The sequence below is a fragment of the Aythya ferina genome, assembly GCF_964211825.1.
Source record: "Aythya ferina genome assembly, chromosome: 2".
NCBI classification, from domain to species: Eukaryota; Metazoa; Chordata; class Aves; order Anseriformes; family Anatidae; genus Aythya; species Aythya ferina.
In genome coordinates this window covers 138,840,970-138,859,093 of record NC_140297.1, presented here as the reverse complement: position 1 = coordinate 138,859,093, position 18,124 = coordinate 138,840,970, and the positions used below count along the sequence as shown (strand labels likewise).

General features: G+C 38.5%; 1 protein-coding gene across 9 annotated transcripts in view; it reads right to left on the bottom strand.

The window, feature by feature from the left end:
- The window catches only part of VPS13B (vacuolar protein sorting 13 homolog B), a 459,486-nt gene that overhangs the window by 47,471 nt on the left and 393,891 nt on the right, over positions 1-18,124 (bottom strand). For all 9 annotated transcript variants that reach the window (XM_084510475.1, XM_084510471.1, XM_084510472.1 and 6 more), the window contains 3 exons: positions 10,957-11,138; positions 8,760-9,109; positions 2,324-2,485 (listed from right to left, as the gene is read on the bottom strand). In XM_084510475.1, the coding sequence (XP_084366601.1) occupies positions 2,324-2,485; positions 8,760-9,109; positions 10,957-11,138 (694 nt within the window). The remainder of the gene's footprint in view (positions 1-2,323; positions 2,486-8,759; positions 9,110-10,956; positions 11,139-18,124) is intronic.

The window sequence follows — 18,124 nt, the reverse complement described above, 5'->3', positions numbered from 1 at the left end:
AGAAGAGACTGCTGGCCAGCAGTGTGGTTAAGTCAGGAGAAGTAGGCTGTTAGCTTTGCCATCTCCTGGGATATGGGAATCCAACATGACACTCGTGACTGTTTATCAGCCCAGTTCTTCAGTGAATCTGAATCTGATCAGAGCAAAACGGACTGGGGAAACCCTTTGACATCACCAAGTTTCAGCTGAAGAATGAATATCTGAAAAATGAATCTGAACGTCTTACTGTCACTTCATCCACTCCCTAATCTGTGATTTGTTTTTCTTCTGGACTTTTTCACCTTTCATCCTGCACTTCAAATTTTTCATTTAATCTGAAACTTATATAGAAACCATGAAAATTGAGTATTTTGCACAGCTCAAGTCTGTGCCAGAAAGGACAAGTTAAAGATCAATGTTTTAAGTTCTGCAGGTGTTAGATGGCTAATGCAAAACACTGTGCTGGTGGTCTTCAGCAGCTTGGCTGCAAGTGACAGAAAGTATCAGGAAAATGCTATAATCCAACTCTTCCATTTTCTGCTTTCCTAGGGTTAATCCTCATTTTCAAAGCTTTCCAATTATTGGAAGTACATTACTATTAGAAATCCACCATAATTAGAACTATGCTACCAGCAGAAGGATCGAGAATGATGGTCAGAAAGAGGATTCTCTCAGCCTGGTTAATATTGTACAGGACACCAGAAAATGGATGTGGAAAACCTTACTTACTTCTGTTTTTATTTATAATTGTTTTGAGCATTTTTTTCTTTTTCCATATATTTATTAAAAGGTTTAAATGATTTTTTTTGGCGACTGCTACAAGTGATAATCGGTTATGAAAGATGGGTCACATTTTGCTGGCTTTCAAATACAAGTCCTGCTGTTCTTTCTCCTTCGCATGCCTGGATGAAGTGATGCCATTTGTAACCCAAATGCAAGTGAGTATTGTCAGCTGATGAGTGAGGATCCTGTCTCGCCATCTGACACAAGCCCACTGCACATAGTTACCCATTTGGTTTGCTTGGCCATGGGCTGGGGGGTCACAGGCATTTTGCTTGCATGAGAAAACATGCTCTTTTTGAAAAGCTGACAAGGGACGTGTAGTAACTCCAGTGTCTCTGCAAGTCTCCAAAGGCCCCCCTCTGTACACTACTACACCAGCACACAAAGTTTATTACAACTCCTCTGTTGGTGGCATTGAGATGGTTCTTTATTAACCTTCCTTCCTCTCAATTTATGCTTTGACTTCAGTGTCAACTTCAAGTGTTTACTCTGGCTGAATTTGCTGTGCAGAGATTACAACATTCATGTGAAGTTCAGTAGTTTTGCATAACCGCTGACATATGAACAAGAACCACAGCAAGTTTGTCATCTCTGTTTCCCAGTGAAGCTTGGCGGTAGTGGAAGTGGGCACAACTCCTGCTGAGAGTGACCATCCAAACTTCACCTTCTTTTTGATGTGCTAAGGCTGGTATTTTCCAAGGCTCTACAGGAGCCAGGAAACCAGAGCCACTACGCTTCTCCTAGCTTCTGTAAAAATGTCAGTAGCTCTCTAGCACAGGACTGCTGCTCAGCAAGAGGGCTGGCACAGGTCTCCAGTGTACCACTCAGCAGAAGCTGGGTGTATACTAAAAAGAGAGAAGAAATGGCTTTGCTGCCCCATAAATACCTTCTTTTAAATATAAAACCTTGCCTTATCCTGAATCAGAAAGAAAAGCCCACTTTTCAACACTGCTCAAGAAAACCAACAACCTGGTTTCACTGAAATATTGACAATTTTAAATCATTTTATTTTGGTTTCAGTGTTTATCCCTAAAAGAACAAAACCAAAAACCCAGAAACTGCATTATTTAAACTATATAAATGGGATGTTTCTGATGATTTCCGTTCTTTTCTAATGCAAGCACATGGTGAGTTGGGAGATTTGTCCAGTTTGACCCTTTTCTGCAAACAATTTCAGTGAACAGATGCTTCTGGTAAAAACAATTCATTAAAAAAATTCCCCAAATCTCTAATGTACATCACAGAAAACAGACACTGATCACTTAGTTATAAAAACCTGGCAAGCAATCTTCTTTTGCTTTTTTTCAGAAGCTTCAGTTTCTACAAACGCTCAGTTTTACAGAAAGCGGTTGTGCACATGCAGATCCACCCTTGAGTAACTTCTAAACACTTCTGGCTTTCCTCACTCTTTGTTTACCTTTTCTTTCTGATGTAGCCACAGCATGTGGCTCCTGAAGGAACTGGAGCATTGCAGATCGTTGACACCACACAGAAAATCAATGCATAAAGCCACCAGTCAGCTCTAGCAGTTGCTGCATTTGAAGGGCTGTTTCTGACATACCTGTGGGGACTTGTGAGAGCGCCAGCTGTACTGGTGACTGTGGAGACTAGCCAGCAAAATATTTTCATCAGTATCCACCTGGCCAAACCGCAGTGTCTCCTGTGTGTCATTACAGATCACAAAATGGCTGAAGACCAACTCCTCTGCCTCAGGGCATTGGTTCTGAAAGGAAAAGAATATGAAAGCCAATAAGCATCAGATTAATTGCAAGACGTTTGGCAGCTGTCTGCCCAGTGGCGACTGTTACAACACAGAAATGCTTTAAGATCTCTTGCCATTAGCTTTGGTCTCACAGTATTCTACTCTCAGCAAAAACTAGTTTGGTTTGACAAAATGTAACTAAGAACACATATTCCTTTATTTTTCTGCAATGCAATCCTTAAAAATTTAAAGCTAAAATAAAAATTAGATTTCCTAACTGATGAAAAAGACTCCAACAAAATTAACCTCAATGGGAAATGACATGGCACATAGGTCGGCAGGGACACTACAGGCTGGTCAGAGAAACATGGGGAGGATTCTCCGGGCTTGACAACTGATCTCTCAGGCCAACAGGCTGCAGTGCCCCTTCCCCAGCTACAGCCTTTAGTTTGAAATGTTGCTGTGGGTCAGGAGAAGAATCTCTCTCCAGATACTGCAACACTTACAAAAAAAAAATAAATAAATAAATAGAAGGACGTGTGGGAAGAGTATTTTCACAGATCCACAAAGCTAGGTTGAAGATACATTTTGTAATTTTATAATCCAATATGAAAAAATTAAAAAGTATCAAGGGTTTTGAAAGTATTTTAGATTTTACAATGCTCTTTATCCTGTCTAGAACATCCTTACATCTCTCTCTTTCCACTTTTCATCTGGATACTTGTCATTCTGTTGCCACAATGAAACTGTATGATAGAAAAATTATCAAAGCTACAGGTCTTCCATCCCTGAAGGCCCAAACTATGATCCCCTATACAGGAGAGGTCAAATTGTCATTTGATTTGAAGATTGTCCCTCATACAGAATCATGGAATCATAAAGGTTGGGAAAGACCTCTGAGATCACCTGGTCCAACCATCCCCTACCACCAATGTCACCCACTAAACCGTGTCCCCAAGCACCACGTCCAACCTTTCCCTGAACACCCCCAGAGACGGTGACTCCACCACCTTCCTGGGCAACTCGTCCCAATGCCTGACTGCTCCTTCTGAGAAGAAATGTCTCCTAATTTCTAACCTGAGAAGAAATTTCTCCTAATTTCCAACCGGAGAATTTCTGCCCTTGTCACTAATGGTCTGGCACTGTCCACTTACAAGCAACTACAAGAAAACACTACTTGGATAGTATTCATGCAATTTAATCGGTGTAACATAAAAAAAAAAAAAAAAAAAATCATCTTGTGTTTTCATTACCTGTTTTTGACCTATCTTTCCTAGCACACACTTTTTACAATGCTTAATTATTGGTCGGTTCCCTTCTTCCCACAATATAACCCAGCTGCTGTTTTCTCATCCTTCATTCCCATGACGTTTTCTCTAACTTAGGGGACCTCCACGGTCTTTGAGAGCAGATTCTATTTCCCCTCCTTGCTCTCTCGGTGGACCTTTTAAAAAGACATAATGAAGGTAGCACCTCCTCTGTCTGTGATCATATGGGTCTCTAGTTCTTTGATAACCATGTGGGTGGAAGCCTGCAGATATTCAGAGATCAAAAAAGAGAGAAAAAAAAAAAACTTCCTGATAGTTCCCTATGGATCCATAGTTATCCATGAAAAACAGTTTGGTACATTGCTCGTAGCACATTGCTGGGTGATACACGTTGAACAGATTTTCTGAAAAAGGAACTGTGCAAAGTATGACCAATTTAACACCTTTGAATGCACACTCACTGCTGTTACTAACTTTCAGAAGGACCTAAGGTGCAGGTCTATGGACAGGTTGTGATTCCCTTTGAGACCATATGTCAACAAATTGGTTAGCTGTGAGCATTTGTGAAAAAAAAAAATTAAAAAATCACTCAGAGTATCAAAGCATGAGAATATTTAAATTGAAGCTTCTCTCCACATCTCATGAATTCTTATGCGTAAGACCAGGTATCTTTTGTGAACCAACAGTTAGCCTGGCATAATCAAAATCTCACTTTTTCGAAGCAGTAAAGCTCATTACATAGCATGTCTGTATCACACGTAGTAGCAGATCTGGGTATGCTAAAGGCTGACATTTACAGTGCCACTTCAGAGTGCACAGTTTGTTTTGGCATTTTCTAGTGGTGGATCTATGACTTTTTACTGTCAAGCTGCCATACCCACATACCCATAAGTCTACCACAAATATATATATTTCCCTGTTACAGCTTTGCAAAATGTTCTTTTTAAAGGGAGGATTTGGTATCCATAGAGCTCAACATGTTGTTATAGTCAAACCTAGATACAACCCAGGGGAATTTAAGAAAATTGTTTTACTCCAATAGGTTTGTCTTGCTGATTACGCACAGAGCAAGTCTGAGAAAGAAAAACAAAATGAGAGGATGAACTTCCTTCTTTTGCTTGGTTCTTGCATTTTCTGAATTGAAAAGGGAATCTAGCAAGGTTCAGTTTTCTGTCTTGACTTCTTGGCGTGTACAGAACTCCTAAATTGTACTGGGGGAATATGGTCACATGAGGGATTATTAACAGATTTACATCCATTTTGGTGCTGAGGAATGACTGCCATCATTAGTCTTAAATGCTTGATTTGCTACTAGAATCCATTGCTTTTAACGGCAACACTTCTCAGACTTAAGCCAGAGAGATATTTTAATTATATTATTATTTGATTTTGTAACAGGTCCAAAGTTTTAACCAAGGAAACACCAAGATTTGCATAATATGAAGTTGCTCTGTGCCACTAGGCTTAAGAGATAGCTACTGATGCTTCAAGTATTGGTAATAACAGCTGACTAAAGGATTATCAAGGAGTTGGGCATCCTTTAGCTTAGTACAACAGCAATGGACTGTGCAGGTTGGGTTCTAGGGAAAACTCTCATTCTCCTTGCAGTAAATGAGGGAGATTTTCCTCTGGCAGAGTAGCACCCATGCTTTTCCATCCCTGATGCACCCATCATGGGGAACCGCATCCCAAAGGTGCTGCTGAAGTTTGACAGCAGAAGCTTCTACAATACACACAAAAAGCCGAAACAAAACAAAAAATAACAGACCAAAAAAAACCAAAAACTACAATCAGAAAAAGGACTGATTGATAAAAGTGAGCGTAAAGAAACCAGACATAATAAAAACAAACAGAACTGAGCCATTTGTGTGGCAGTGATGCTGAAGGGCTGAATGATGACTCCAGCAGTTGAAAACACCTAAGTCTGGATTAGGAAAAAAATCCTTCTCTGAATTAAAACTGCAAATCAAAAGAATCAGCACAAGATCAACAGCCTGAATCAGATACAGATTAGGGTCAGTTCCTGGGGGACAATTTCCTGCCCCTCTTTAGATCATTTTTCAGCTGTTCTTTTCTCTCCGAGAGGCCTGGAAAGTGTCTCTCATTTATTGGGCTTTCAAATATTTTGTGAATTCAATTCAGAGAGGGGAAAAACACCCCACACGATACTAGTCACCAGGCTTTGCCTGTCTCAGGACTTTCTTTTCACATCTCGGCTCACAGCTATTTCAAAGCGTTTCTGGATCTGGAAACAACCCATAAAAGCAGAGGTCCCTTTATGTGCCCAAAGTTATTTTCTGCGTGCTTCACAAGCTACCGAAGACCTGTGCAAGCACACGCACACACACAAACACTCTTTCTCTCTTCAGTACTTATTAATGTTTTTCAAAGTCTTCAGCAATTTCTTATCTGCCTCCAAGTTCCTCCAAGAGAAAAGAACATTTTTCTTCCGATTAAGCTTTGTTGTAACTTCATTCTCATGGGAGCACCCAGACGTTATCAGCTAGAAACTTAAACTGAAGCTACACGCAAGCTTTCTGTACCGTTTTCCTTTGTTCTTTGTGCTTGGGGTAGAAAGACGGGGAAACTACTGTGATCACTGATGTCATTTTGACTGATCCCAGCTCATTAAGAAAACTTATGCAACTGCTAACAGAAAGGTTAAGGACCACGCGGACCTCAAGGAAAAGAAGCTCTAATGGTTTAAAGCAGCTTTAAAACAGGAGCTTTTATAACTTCTGAGGGGTTTAGGAAAACATTTACAGTGGGAGCCCACAGAGGAATAGTTTCTCCTCAGGAACACTCGCTTCATGCCATACCTGGGGAGCTGTTTTCTCAGCTGACCCTGTGTTTCTACGTATCACAAAGCACTAATGCTATGAAACAATTTGTGAAGGCTTAAGTACCAAAATAAAGGGAGTGAACAAAAACAAACAAACAAACAACCCCACCTTGTATATTCACAGGGGACACGCATTTTCTATCTCGCTTGATACTCCATACGTTATTAAATACTAAAATCAATTAATAACAAATTGATTTTACCTGCCCAGCTACTTGATTATTGAAATTGTGACTTTAGCTTTGTTATTAGACACACATTAGCCTGCTATTGCTTCTATTTAAGCAGGGATTTCAGATTAGACAGTGAAATATGCCAAAAGGGCAAAGAGTTTTTAAAAAGCGCTAATCCTCTCAGGTTTTCAGCATGTGACCTAGAAGTAAAAGCAAGTTGTACGCCTGGTGTTTTTTAGGCTTAATCTACTTTCAAAATGGTAAGCATTACCTAACAGAAAAATCAGTACATATCTAGGAAACAAAGACACTGACAGAGGCTTCTGTTAATCTCGAACTCTTGACCTAAAGGTGCAAGGCCAAATTGTTTCATGCTTCATCTGTCCGTCCACTGACTACGGCATCACTTGTTTCAGATATTAATCCAGTAAAAAATATGTGGAGAATTCAAATAACCTTTCCTGCTTATTAAATTCATGTTTCTAGTTGGCAGCATCTATACTGTTTTTTTTTTTTTGCGTGAACAGCAAACATCAAACTATGCTTATCATTGCAAAATTCATTCCTTCCCCGTGCAGTGCTCCCTTCTCCACCGAGCCGGAGGTAAAGCCACATACAAAACATCTTGGTAACAATTAATATAATAAGCCATTTTGAACACACTTGTGTGTTAACTGTTCCCTAATTTCAAAGCGGTGCAAGTTTTTAATCTCAAATACTCAGGGCTAGGTACCCACCACATCAGAACATGGTGGCAAGTACCCTTGACATGAGAGGAAACGAGAAAATTACAGCAACAATTACAGAAGTATATCCTCCTGTGGCTCATGTTAACATTGCCAAATCCATGTATAAATCAGTACCAACTATTCATAGAATGTACCTGTCAGCAATATGCTACGCGACATATGGCTCTACTTAATCAAATATACAATTCCATTTTTTCAACTCTGAATATTCCTTCAAGGCACAGAGTAGTCAGTCAGTCATTCACACTGTGATGTGGTTTAAAACATTTAAATATTTATGCACCATATTTTATTTATATGTATAACTATGTCTGAGAGACCTTTTTTCCCATCCTAAGAGGAAACTGACCTTTCTGAAGGCCATTTTGCAGTAGTTGCCACACATGTCTTAGATGAGAGACTAGTTCTAAGTCAGAAATATTTGGGGTTTAAATAGCCTACCAGGGACTCTCTTATACTTTCTATGTTTGTTTTTTATTAAAAGCATTGTTCAAAATATGACAAAAAACAGAAATTGGAGCTACAAAGATTTTTGTTCACATTGATATTTGAGCCAGCTGTAAAGATTTAAATCACACTAGATCTTGTTTTATGAATGTCCTTTTGCAACAAGAAAACCATGGAATGCCCTTAAAAAAGATTTTTTTTTGATATAAAACAGATGTTTTATCCTTTTTTGGGGGCTTTGTTATTGTAGTGCCATGATAGGTAATTAATTCCCAGGCTCCACATAGGTCTTCAGGCAGATGAAGAGAATGATTTGATTTCAAGGCTATAGTGGAATAAGGGAATTACAGGCCTTCAAGGGGTCATTGCAGAAGCAAGGTTCTTTATGCTGGGACCGGCTTCAGCCATTATTGCTGCTTGTACAGCATGTAATGTGAAACTAGCGTTGAACTTCAAATAAGGATAGAAATAGTAACTGGAAACAATACGCTCTACCGCTTAGAGCTGTGCTTACATATCATGCATCATTCACCTTTTCATAAATTAACAGAATATTGTGCATTTCAAGACCAAGATTCTGATTAGTCTGATACAAATCCATGTAATTTCACTGAAACTCAAGCTGTTCGGGCTACATTTACCTTTATATATAAAGGAGTCATTGTCTCCTAATTTTCCCTGCTATCATGGAACACTTTTAGTATAAATTTTTATATCTTGGAATTCTTTAAATGAATTCAGTTCAGAATCATCCTAATTTGCTACTGAATTAATCAAAATAGCTATTTTTTTTTTCTCACTATTAGATCGGCATACCTGCTGCCAGGCTTGAATAGCTGTATTCAGAGAATGAATTGCATATTGGCCAAAGTTGATCAAAATGGGGTCCACCATGACAGTGCAGTCAAATAGCCTTCCTGCTGTGCTGCTGGATATGGCTGTCTGCCCCCAGATTTTGAAAGGCTTCACAACACTCTGCATCGTCACATTTCGGCATTCCAGAAGTTTACAGTCAGCTTGAGATGAAAACTGGATCTCCTGGAACATTGACTCATCTCTCCATTGACGAAGATAAACATGAGGCTCATCAAAGGTAATTATCATGTATTCTAGTTCAGATGGCATGTTCTTATCAGATAAAAATGGCTGAAGAAACTTTGGTGGTGCTGAAAAGTAAAAGAACAAACAAAGCTAGACCAGAACATTGGTATTGCCACATCATGCATGTTTTTGCAAATTATTTTTAACTGCTTGTATATGTGATTTAAACAAATAAAATTCATAAGAGTTTAGACATTTCTGAAATCTGAAATTAATCCCACTCACACCATTTGTTAGATGTAAAAGAAAACTATACTTAATAGTAGCTGCAAATAAAAAGTAATTGTAAACTAAATTCATTTCATGGTAAAGAGACAGTCAAACTGTTTTACCTACATACAACACAATACTTCAGATTGTCAACCATTTGACGCAGAGACCATATTTTTGTGAGAACTTTTGCTACAGTAGATGTATATGAAGTTCCACACATTGCTCATTATAAATGCAACAGAACTCAGCAATATAACATTTTTGAAATTGCTTTGAAATATAACATTTGTTGAAATTGTGATAGTGCAGGCTAATAAACTCCACGAAGAAATATGTCCTTGCTGCATTTATACAGTACCCAAGACCACAGACATGGAGATATGACATATTACTCCATAATACTAAGAACTGAACAAAAACGTATCCTGAGACTAAAGCATTAGAAATATATTGTCAAAAAGATTTTGTCGTATTCACTGAAGTCTCAGTCCTGCAAGTGCAGCGCTGCAGCAGCAGACACTGCAAAGCATGTATGCTGCTTGTTTAACATTAGGCATGCGAGTATTTCCACTGATGCTATTATTTATATTGCTGCAACAGCTCACATGCTTTAAATTAGCATATGCTCAAGTGCTCTACAAATTTGAAACCAAAAAACTGACCACTTTCCAGGATCAAGCCCTATTATTCTATAAATTGTAATGGACACAATAAGCTTTGTGCTCCCTTTCTGTGTAACATAGCATAGCAGAACCCCAAATCTTAAAGTCTTTAGGTGCTATATCAAGAACAACAGCAGCATCAGCACAAACTCAGTCGTTGTTGAAAAAAAACACCTGTGTTTGACTTTAATCTGATTTTTTGCTTTTTCCAGTGCATGTGATTTTCAAGATCAAGCATCTGGAATTTGAATGCAATAGTGAATACAATTATGTACAGACAGAGGTAGATGACAGGCAAATAATTGCTTGCTAGATGTTGAGTGTCAGACTTGGTATGACTTGATGAATATATTATAATATTTGCAAAAAACAAAAACAAAACCAAAACCACCAAAACTACTCTCGAATAGAGTAAAAAAGATGGTCCTGTCAAATTTATCTAAGATATTTGCTCATCTTCCAAGGAAAGCATCCCTGGCATTTTAAAATCAGACAATAATCTGAAGATCTCTTGGAATGTATTTGCCATTAACGCAGTGACAGAGAGTACTGAACAAAACCAGATGTAGCTCCAAAAGTGATCATAATTGAAATAACAGTTAAATCTGCAGTTCTCAGAGCTCTTCCAAGGAACTCTTACTAAGCGGGTTGCAAAATCTTCAAATATTTTAATAGTACTGATAATATGCTGGAAAATTTGGAAGATCAAATTCATCCACTAAGATGGCTCAAAAATGAAGTGGCACCTGCTGCCACTAATCAGACCAGGAAAACTGGGCTGCTTCTACAGTTACCCATGCCTGAGGGAGGAAGGGGGCTGATCAGCTTGCTGCATTGCTTACAGCATTTACTCTCTGTGCACAGAACGGAAATCATGAGTTTTACTCTTAAGTCTGTACCACTGGTGGCTGTTGGTGATAATTTATCTCAAGAATGGCTTTTTGAAAGACGAAAAGGGGAACACAGAGAGCAAAATAATGATGAAGCAGTACATATGAACCACTTGCTTTTGTTATTCTACACGAAGGAGTACATACCTGTGCCTAGTTGATCAAGGTGATGGCAGAGGTGGACTTCCAAACAAGTAAATTGGACCAACACGCTAAGTGATGGCACAAACCAAGGAGTAAAGCAGGAGTCAACCCTGGTACAAGCTGCTAATGCTGTAGGAGTTACAAGCTGATCGCATGCGCTTTGTGAGCCGGATTCACTTTCTGAGCTGTGGAAGACAGAGAACAAAGTGGTGGTTCAGCAGTTGCAGCATTTTATTGCTTTACAGTAGGAATGGAACATGTGTCACGTTGGTTTTCAGACACAGCCAATGTCATCTTTTTGTTTCACATTTAACTACTAATGTCACCGTATATATTTTTCCTTAAGCAGAACATCTCAGACAAGACTGCAATCCAAAAATGCTTGTATCAGAGCGAACGTTCAATTTACTGACCGAAACACCTGAATCACAGAAACAAAGCATATCTACAACAATAAAAATTAAAGATATCAATTATATTTAATAATTGAAATAGCTAAACAAAGTACATATGAAAATGATCTGAAAGTTAATGTGGCCAAGACAACAATTTTTTCATTCAATTTTAAGGAAACCAACTCACAACCATCTTAACTATTTTTATGTTAAAACCTTGTCCCTGTAAGTTTTCTTTCCATTATCCTTCTCATTCTACAGCCATAAAAAAAGAATCTCTGGCTGTTACAAGGTCAGCCCAGAGCCTTTTACTAACACCTATTACAACATATTTACTATACATTTAAAATGCCACCCCATTGATTTTTTTTTTTTTCCTAGCAGTGTTCCTGACCCCACGAATATTTCCAAGCATTATCTTTCAGTCTCTTGAGAGAAACAAAAACTGTATCACAATTCTATAGGTTGCTAAGACACCACTGAAGTACAAATAAACTTTCTAATTTAAGCCAAATTTATCCTTAATGTTCCTCATTCTCACTCCCTTTGCAGTTTGGCACTAAGAGTTTTCACTTAAAAGAATAATCTTGATTTAAGACCTGAAAATTAAGTCTGTATCCTCAGTCAAATACTACCTCTATTTTAAAATAGTTTAAATTTCAATATTGGGTTTCAAATAGACATGTTTTGTGATTTTTGTGAAAATGTAATTTTCCTTATTCCCTGAGTGCCTCTACAAAATTAGGCACAAATATGTAGGCACTCAAAACATTAATCTTTAATGTGTGAAAGTCCAAGGATGGGTAAATTTATCAATAGTATTTTGTGTTACAATAATTAGCTAGTATGGTATTTATTTATAAGATGAAATCCAGCTTTAGATTTGCGGATATAAATTTAAATGCTTGTGTAGCAGTAAAACTCAAATAAAGATAAGCTAGTTACCAAAGCATCAAGGCAGGATATAAGGAATGGATTAGGTTGCTGAAGGATGAAAGACAGCTCCCTTAATCAAGTTTTCAGCTGCTTTTTGATGCTTCTCTATGCCTTCAGTGTCCTGTTTGCATTTCAAAAATAGCGTTGCAGGTCTTTCATGAACTGGCACCTTTGGAAATAATTTCTTTCTTTGTGTTCACATGATAAAACATCTATGGCACTGGACTAGAGTCAGAGAAATGGGATGTTTTTCTTTGCTCTTCCATGGGTATTCCTTAGGTTGCTGCAACAGAACTTGAAAGCAATCTTCAAACCCACCAAAATTCACATTTTCATTTAGACCATTAAATACTTTTGAATCTGTGAAACTGGTTAGTTCTCTCAAAATAACTCAATATTGTAAGAATTTTTGCTCTTTGCGTTTTGATTAGAAACAGAATTGCAGGGATGTATGGAATGAAAACTGAATAACGGTAGAGGGGTGCAAACAAATGTTAACCAAACTGAGGAACTTAAAAAAAAAAAAAAAAAAAAAAAAAAGACTAATAGTGTGAATTAAGTCTTACTTCACATAAAACAGCTATAAAACTCTTACTGCAATAAAATAAAAAGGAATTTATTTCTGAAATTAAAAAAAAATATTTTCCTTGGAAACAAATCTATCAGTGGCTCAGCAATTTTCTTCCCTTTTGATATGGATCTTTTTATAAAATATTAACAATAAAAAAAACAACCTCCAAATTCTTATTTAGTCAAATGTTATATACCTGCTTGTTCCTTATTAAGTATTTTACTGTGATGGAACCTTTCTTACTTCCCACTCACAACCCACAGAATGGTTTGGGTGGGAAGGGACCTTAAAGGCCACCCAGTTCCACCCCCCTGCCATGGGCAGGGACACCTCCCACCAGCCCAGGTTGCCCAAAGCCCCATCCAGCCTGGCCTTGAGCACCTCCAGGGATGGGGCATCCACAGCTTCTCTGGGCAGCCTGTGCCAGGGCCTCACCACCCTCTGAAGTGAGGAATTTCTTCCTAATGTCTACTCTCCCCTCCTTTAGTTGAAAAATGTTCCCCTTTGTCCTATCACTACACACCCTCACAGAGTCTTTCTCCAGCTTTCTTGCAGGCCCCCTTTAGGTACTGGAAGGATTCAATGAGGTCTCTCCTGAGCCTTCTCGTCTCTTCTCTGAGCGTCCCCAACTCCCTCAGCCTGTCCTCATAGGAGAGGTGCTCCAGCCCTCTGAGCATCTTCGTGACCCTTCTCTGAACCTGCAGCCATCTTTGTGGCCCTCCTCTGGACCTCTGGACATAGGTTCATGTCCTTCTTGTGCTGGGGCCCCAGAGCTGAACGCAGGGCTCCAGGTGGGGTCTCACGAGAGCAGAGCAGAGGGGGACAATCACCTCCCTCGCCCTGCTGGCCACGCTGCTTTTGGTGCAGCCCAGGACGCAGTTGGCTTTCTGAGCTGCAAGCACACATTGCTGGCTCATGTCGAGCTTCTCATCCACCAACACTCCCGGGTCCTTCTCCACAGGGCTGTGCTCAATCCATTCCCCACCCAGCCTGTATTTGTGCTTGGGATTGCCCCAGTGATTAGAGGACAAAATGGAATGCTTGATGCTGGAGGAAATACTTTGCTCCGATTTTTCTGCCCTACAAGCAACAGACCAAGTGGAGGTAATATTCTGAAATTTATGATGTTGGGAACAAGAAGATTCAAATCTGCTTTTTGTTTCTTCACGAAGAGTCACCTTAGAAACCAAGAGGTCCCACTATTGACATGACTCGCTAACAAACTTCAGAATCCTTAAAAAAAATAGCCAGAAAGAAAAAGCAAATGAGAGGAGAACAATGCTGCTCCCTGAGATGCAACTGGCTTTGCATCACCTCCTGTGCTAGGGAAGGGACAAGTGCTGGCAGTGAAGAACTGGGAAGAGCAGGAAAATGTAGGTTAAAACACATTTTGGAAGGAAAAGTCATACTACAGAGAGAATATCACCTTCTGGAAATTATCTGTAAAGAGATACAATGAAGATTCTTTCATCAGTGTTATCCTAGCTGCCCAGAGCACAGAGGTAGATCTGATTGTGAAACTGAAATTTGTGCATCCAATGATACAATAACAAAATAATCCCACATTCTCTTGGCTATTCTAGAGGTACCAAATGCACTGGGGCCTGTCCACCGTTTTTCAGCTGGGGAGAAAAGGAGGAGATGGCTTCTGCTGTGTCGTACTAGGGGCAACACACTGTGGGATACAGAACCAGAGGAAATTCTAAATAAAAAATATTTGATTCAGAAGACCAGAATTTTATTTTAATTACCCTTACGTATCAGCATTTTTAAAATGGAAAATAGTTATAGCTGAAGTCATTATATATTATAAAGTACGATAATTTCACATCGTGCAAAGCAATTCAAGCGAGCTATATGACAACTGGGAACAATGACTTAACAGTGACCTGCATTATTCTTGTTATTTTAAGAGTGGAATATTTAAACCCGAACTGCCATTTGTGATGAAACCACAACATGGGAAAATATCCACTGGGAAGAAGAAAGGGTCCACTTAACGCATTTAATTTATGACTCAAATGCTGGTCTGAACTCAAATTGTTGGAGGTCAAAATCCAGTACATCATCTACTTTGAATAAAAGCTAAAACAATTAGCAGGAAACATGATCATGATTTCTCACTTTAATTTTATAAAAAGAGGCAATTTAAGGCTTATTTAAAAGTTTTTGTACTTGTTTCATGGTTTGTCTTTTAAGGTGTTTTCTATTACTATTTCACATTAGTATGTCATTAATTATAAAAATACTCTTTACATTACACAGGAGATACACAAGTGTATAAAACATCTTGCAATGTAACCCAATTAAACAAAGAATGATAAACTCTTCCCTACCAAACTGGGGAGCAGCTTTAGTGTCTCACCACCCAAACTGAGCCCTAAATAAAAGCCATTTCAACTATAACTTGCTAGCTCTGCAAAATGCAAATGTAACCTATAAAAATAATGTATTCTAAGATAATTTCCATTTAATCCCCTATTTTAAGGTTGTCCATGAATTGTCACTTATGCCAGATATGATTCTTTCCGTAGACACAACACTAAAACCCCAAGGAGATACTAAATTATTTCACTTAAGATTTCAAGTTTGTTCATTCATTGACTAAACTTTTGTGAATATTCATTCAAACCTTATTCATTGTTCAATGAATGACCTACAATACTCTTAAAAATAAACAATGCACACATATGTATTATGTCTACAGCCAGATAGCTCCTTGATTTTTCTACTTCTAATTACTTCCTGATCAATCTCAGAAAGAGCTTGCATACCACAGCATTTGGATCATGACATTGTTGCATGTTCCCATATTCACTGTGCTTGATACTACTTCAGCCTGCCAGCTACTACTCAACATATCAGCTGGATCCACATCTTCTCACAAACCTGGTTGTTTTCCTGTCACACGAGCCATATACATTTCATACTTTATTACTGATGTTAGGAATCACCAATAAAGTACTTAAAACACAAGGGATCAGCTCTCTAGTATTAATAATTAGCATATCATAAAGGTTATAACAAAAAAAAACCCACAACCCTGTAGAATTTGAAGCAAAAAATATTATCACTGAGCAGCAGCTGTGTGCATATGGCAGCTGTTAGGGTCTGACCCAAAATAGAAGATCAAACTAAGAAAATAAACTTCAACAAGACTAAGCATTTTTATCCTCTCCCATTAGTAGTGAACAAAATTTTCTAATCAGTCGTGTGGTTTCATCATGTTATTAATGTCAAATTGTCAGGTGTCCACAGGCAAACAGAGATTCAACTTTTATACAGTCATTGCGTCTCACTCTCAGTTGCAGACCTCTCAGCCCTGAAGCTCCCTGGTCTAACAGTTGGCACTGACCCTTGTGGTTCTTCTCACAAGTATGCAAAATCTAATGTTAAACACTTGTTTGCTTTAGGAAGAAGCCCGACACTGGACACTTACTGAGACATGGGGCAGTGTCTCTCTCAAAAATAAAAAGTTGGGGATTTTTTAGTCAGGTAGAATATCGAGTACATTTGAGTGTGCTTGGTCACAAGAAAACATCCGTGCTGGTTGCAGTATGTTCATTTGATGAAGACAAGAGCTACAGCTAACATGAACTTCCTACCCTCTGAGGGGTCTAGAAAGGTTGCCCTTCCTGTGAGTCCACAATATCATCTCCTAAACAAGGAGTTCTCTTTAACTGGACTTCATCCTTTGGGGCTTAACTCTTACCTTAAATGTATTCTGCTCCTTAGCTGTCATTGCATGTATTTCAGTAGTTGTAAACGGTCTCAAAACATCCAGGTCAGTGATATGCCATTGACATTATTTGCTCTACCTCCATGAAATAGATTCTGGGCCTCAAACACCATGGCTCAAAGCCTCATCTACAAGGAGTAGCTGCTCTTTTCCCGATCCGCTAAGTTTCTCTGAGAAGGCTCACTCCAGACTAATCAGGACTACTACTTCCACATCAGTTCATGCTTAAGAAAGCTTGCATGCAGCCTTATTTAAAGTTCATATAAGGAGAGATCAGTTTGAATTTCTACCCAAAACTGCAGGGAATACAGCCTTTTCTCTCACTGAAACTGAAGGCTTGCCTCATGCACCCCTCTGGTTCCTGGCTTCTCAAGGGAGTTCATCCTGACCCACATGAATTCTTAAATTTCCATTCTACTGTTAGCATATTTAGGCTTAAATTCATAAAATAATTATACATTCATCAGACCACCAAAACATCCAGGCTAGTGACTGCAGTATCTGTGCTGGTGCCTAAAGAGCTGGCAATTCAAGGCACCTTCCCTCAACTTCCCTATTTTATTTTATTTTATTTTATTTTATTTTATTTTATTTTATTTTATTTTATTTTTTATGTTCAAATGCTGAAGTGGTGTAGTGCGTGCTTTTTACTGCCTTCTTTCCTTCCTGCCTTCCCTATTCAGTGAGCTGTTTCAATTTAAATCCTGTTCTTTCAGATGTAGCTTCTGGTTTAGTTCTTTGTGTATACATACAACCTGGAGAACACAGTGTCATTGTTGTGGACAGAGAAATTGTCCTCCTAGGAGTCTTCTGGTACCTCAACACCATTCAGTATTGTTACCCAATTTTTATCTTGAAAATCAATGAGGATGTTCACTATTCTGCAAAAGGCTTGTAGGCTTCTAGCTGAAAACTCATGAGTTTAGGCCTTCTGGGCAGGTGAATGCATGTTGTGCTCTAAAATATTTCTGATGTTAAACACAGTCCAAACTGGTGTTATGATTTTTTTTTGGTTGTTATTTGTATTTCATTTTAACCCTAGATTCTTTCTTAAGAATTACTACTCATCAGCTTATCAGAGCTCCCTGAATGAAATACTGCTTATAGTGATGAACCCTATTTGAGCAAAAAACAATACACATGATTACAGTGTAAAATGCCTTGATAAAAAAAAAAAATCTACTAAATTTCACTACTTCATTTTCAGTTCCCACCGAGTTCACATTTCTGTGGTGTTAAGCTGACCAGGAAGGCAATTTTGCCAAGGTCCCACATTCAGAGGAATTAACCTTGTCTGAAACACTTAACTTCTCAATGATGAAAATGCATTCTTTCACAATTAACATCAAGAAATCATTTCCAACCTGATACTATTAATGGAAACCAGATGTTTAATTTTCTTCATTGATTTTGTTAGCCATGTTCATATTCCCTGATTTCTCTGAATTCTGTAGCATCATGTACATATATGTGAATACTACACATGCACTCAAGCATGTGTTCATACACAGACATCAACAATCAGCAAAT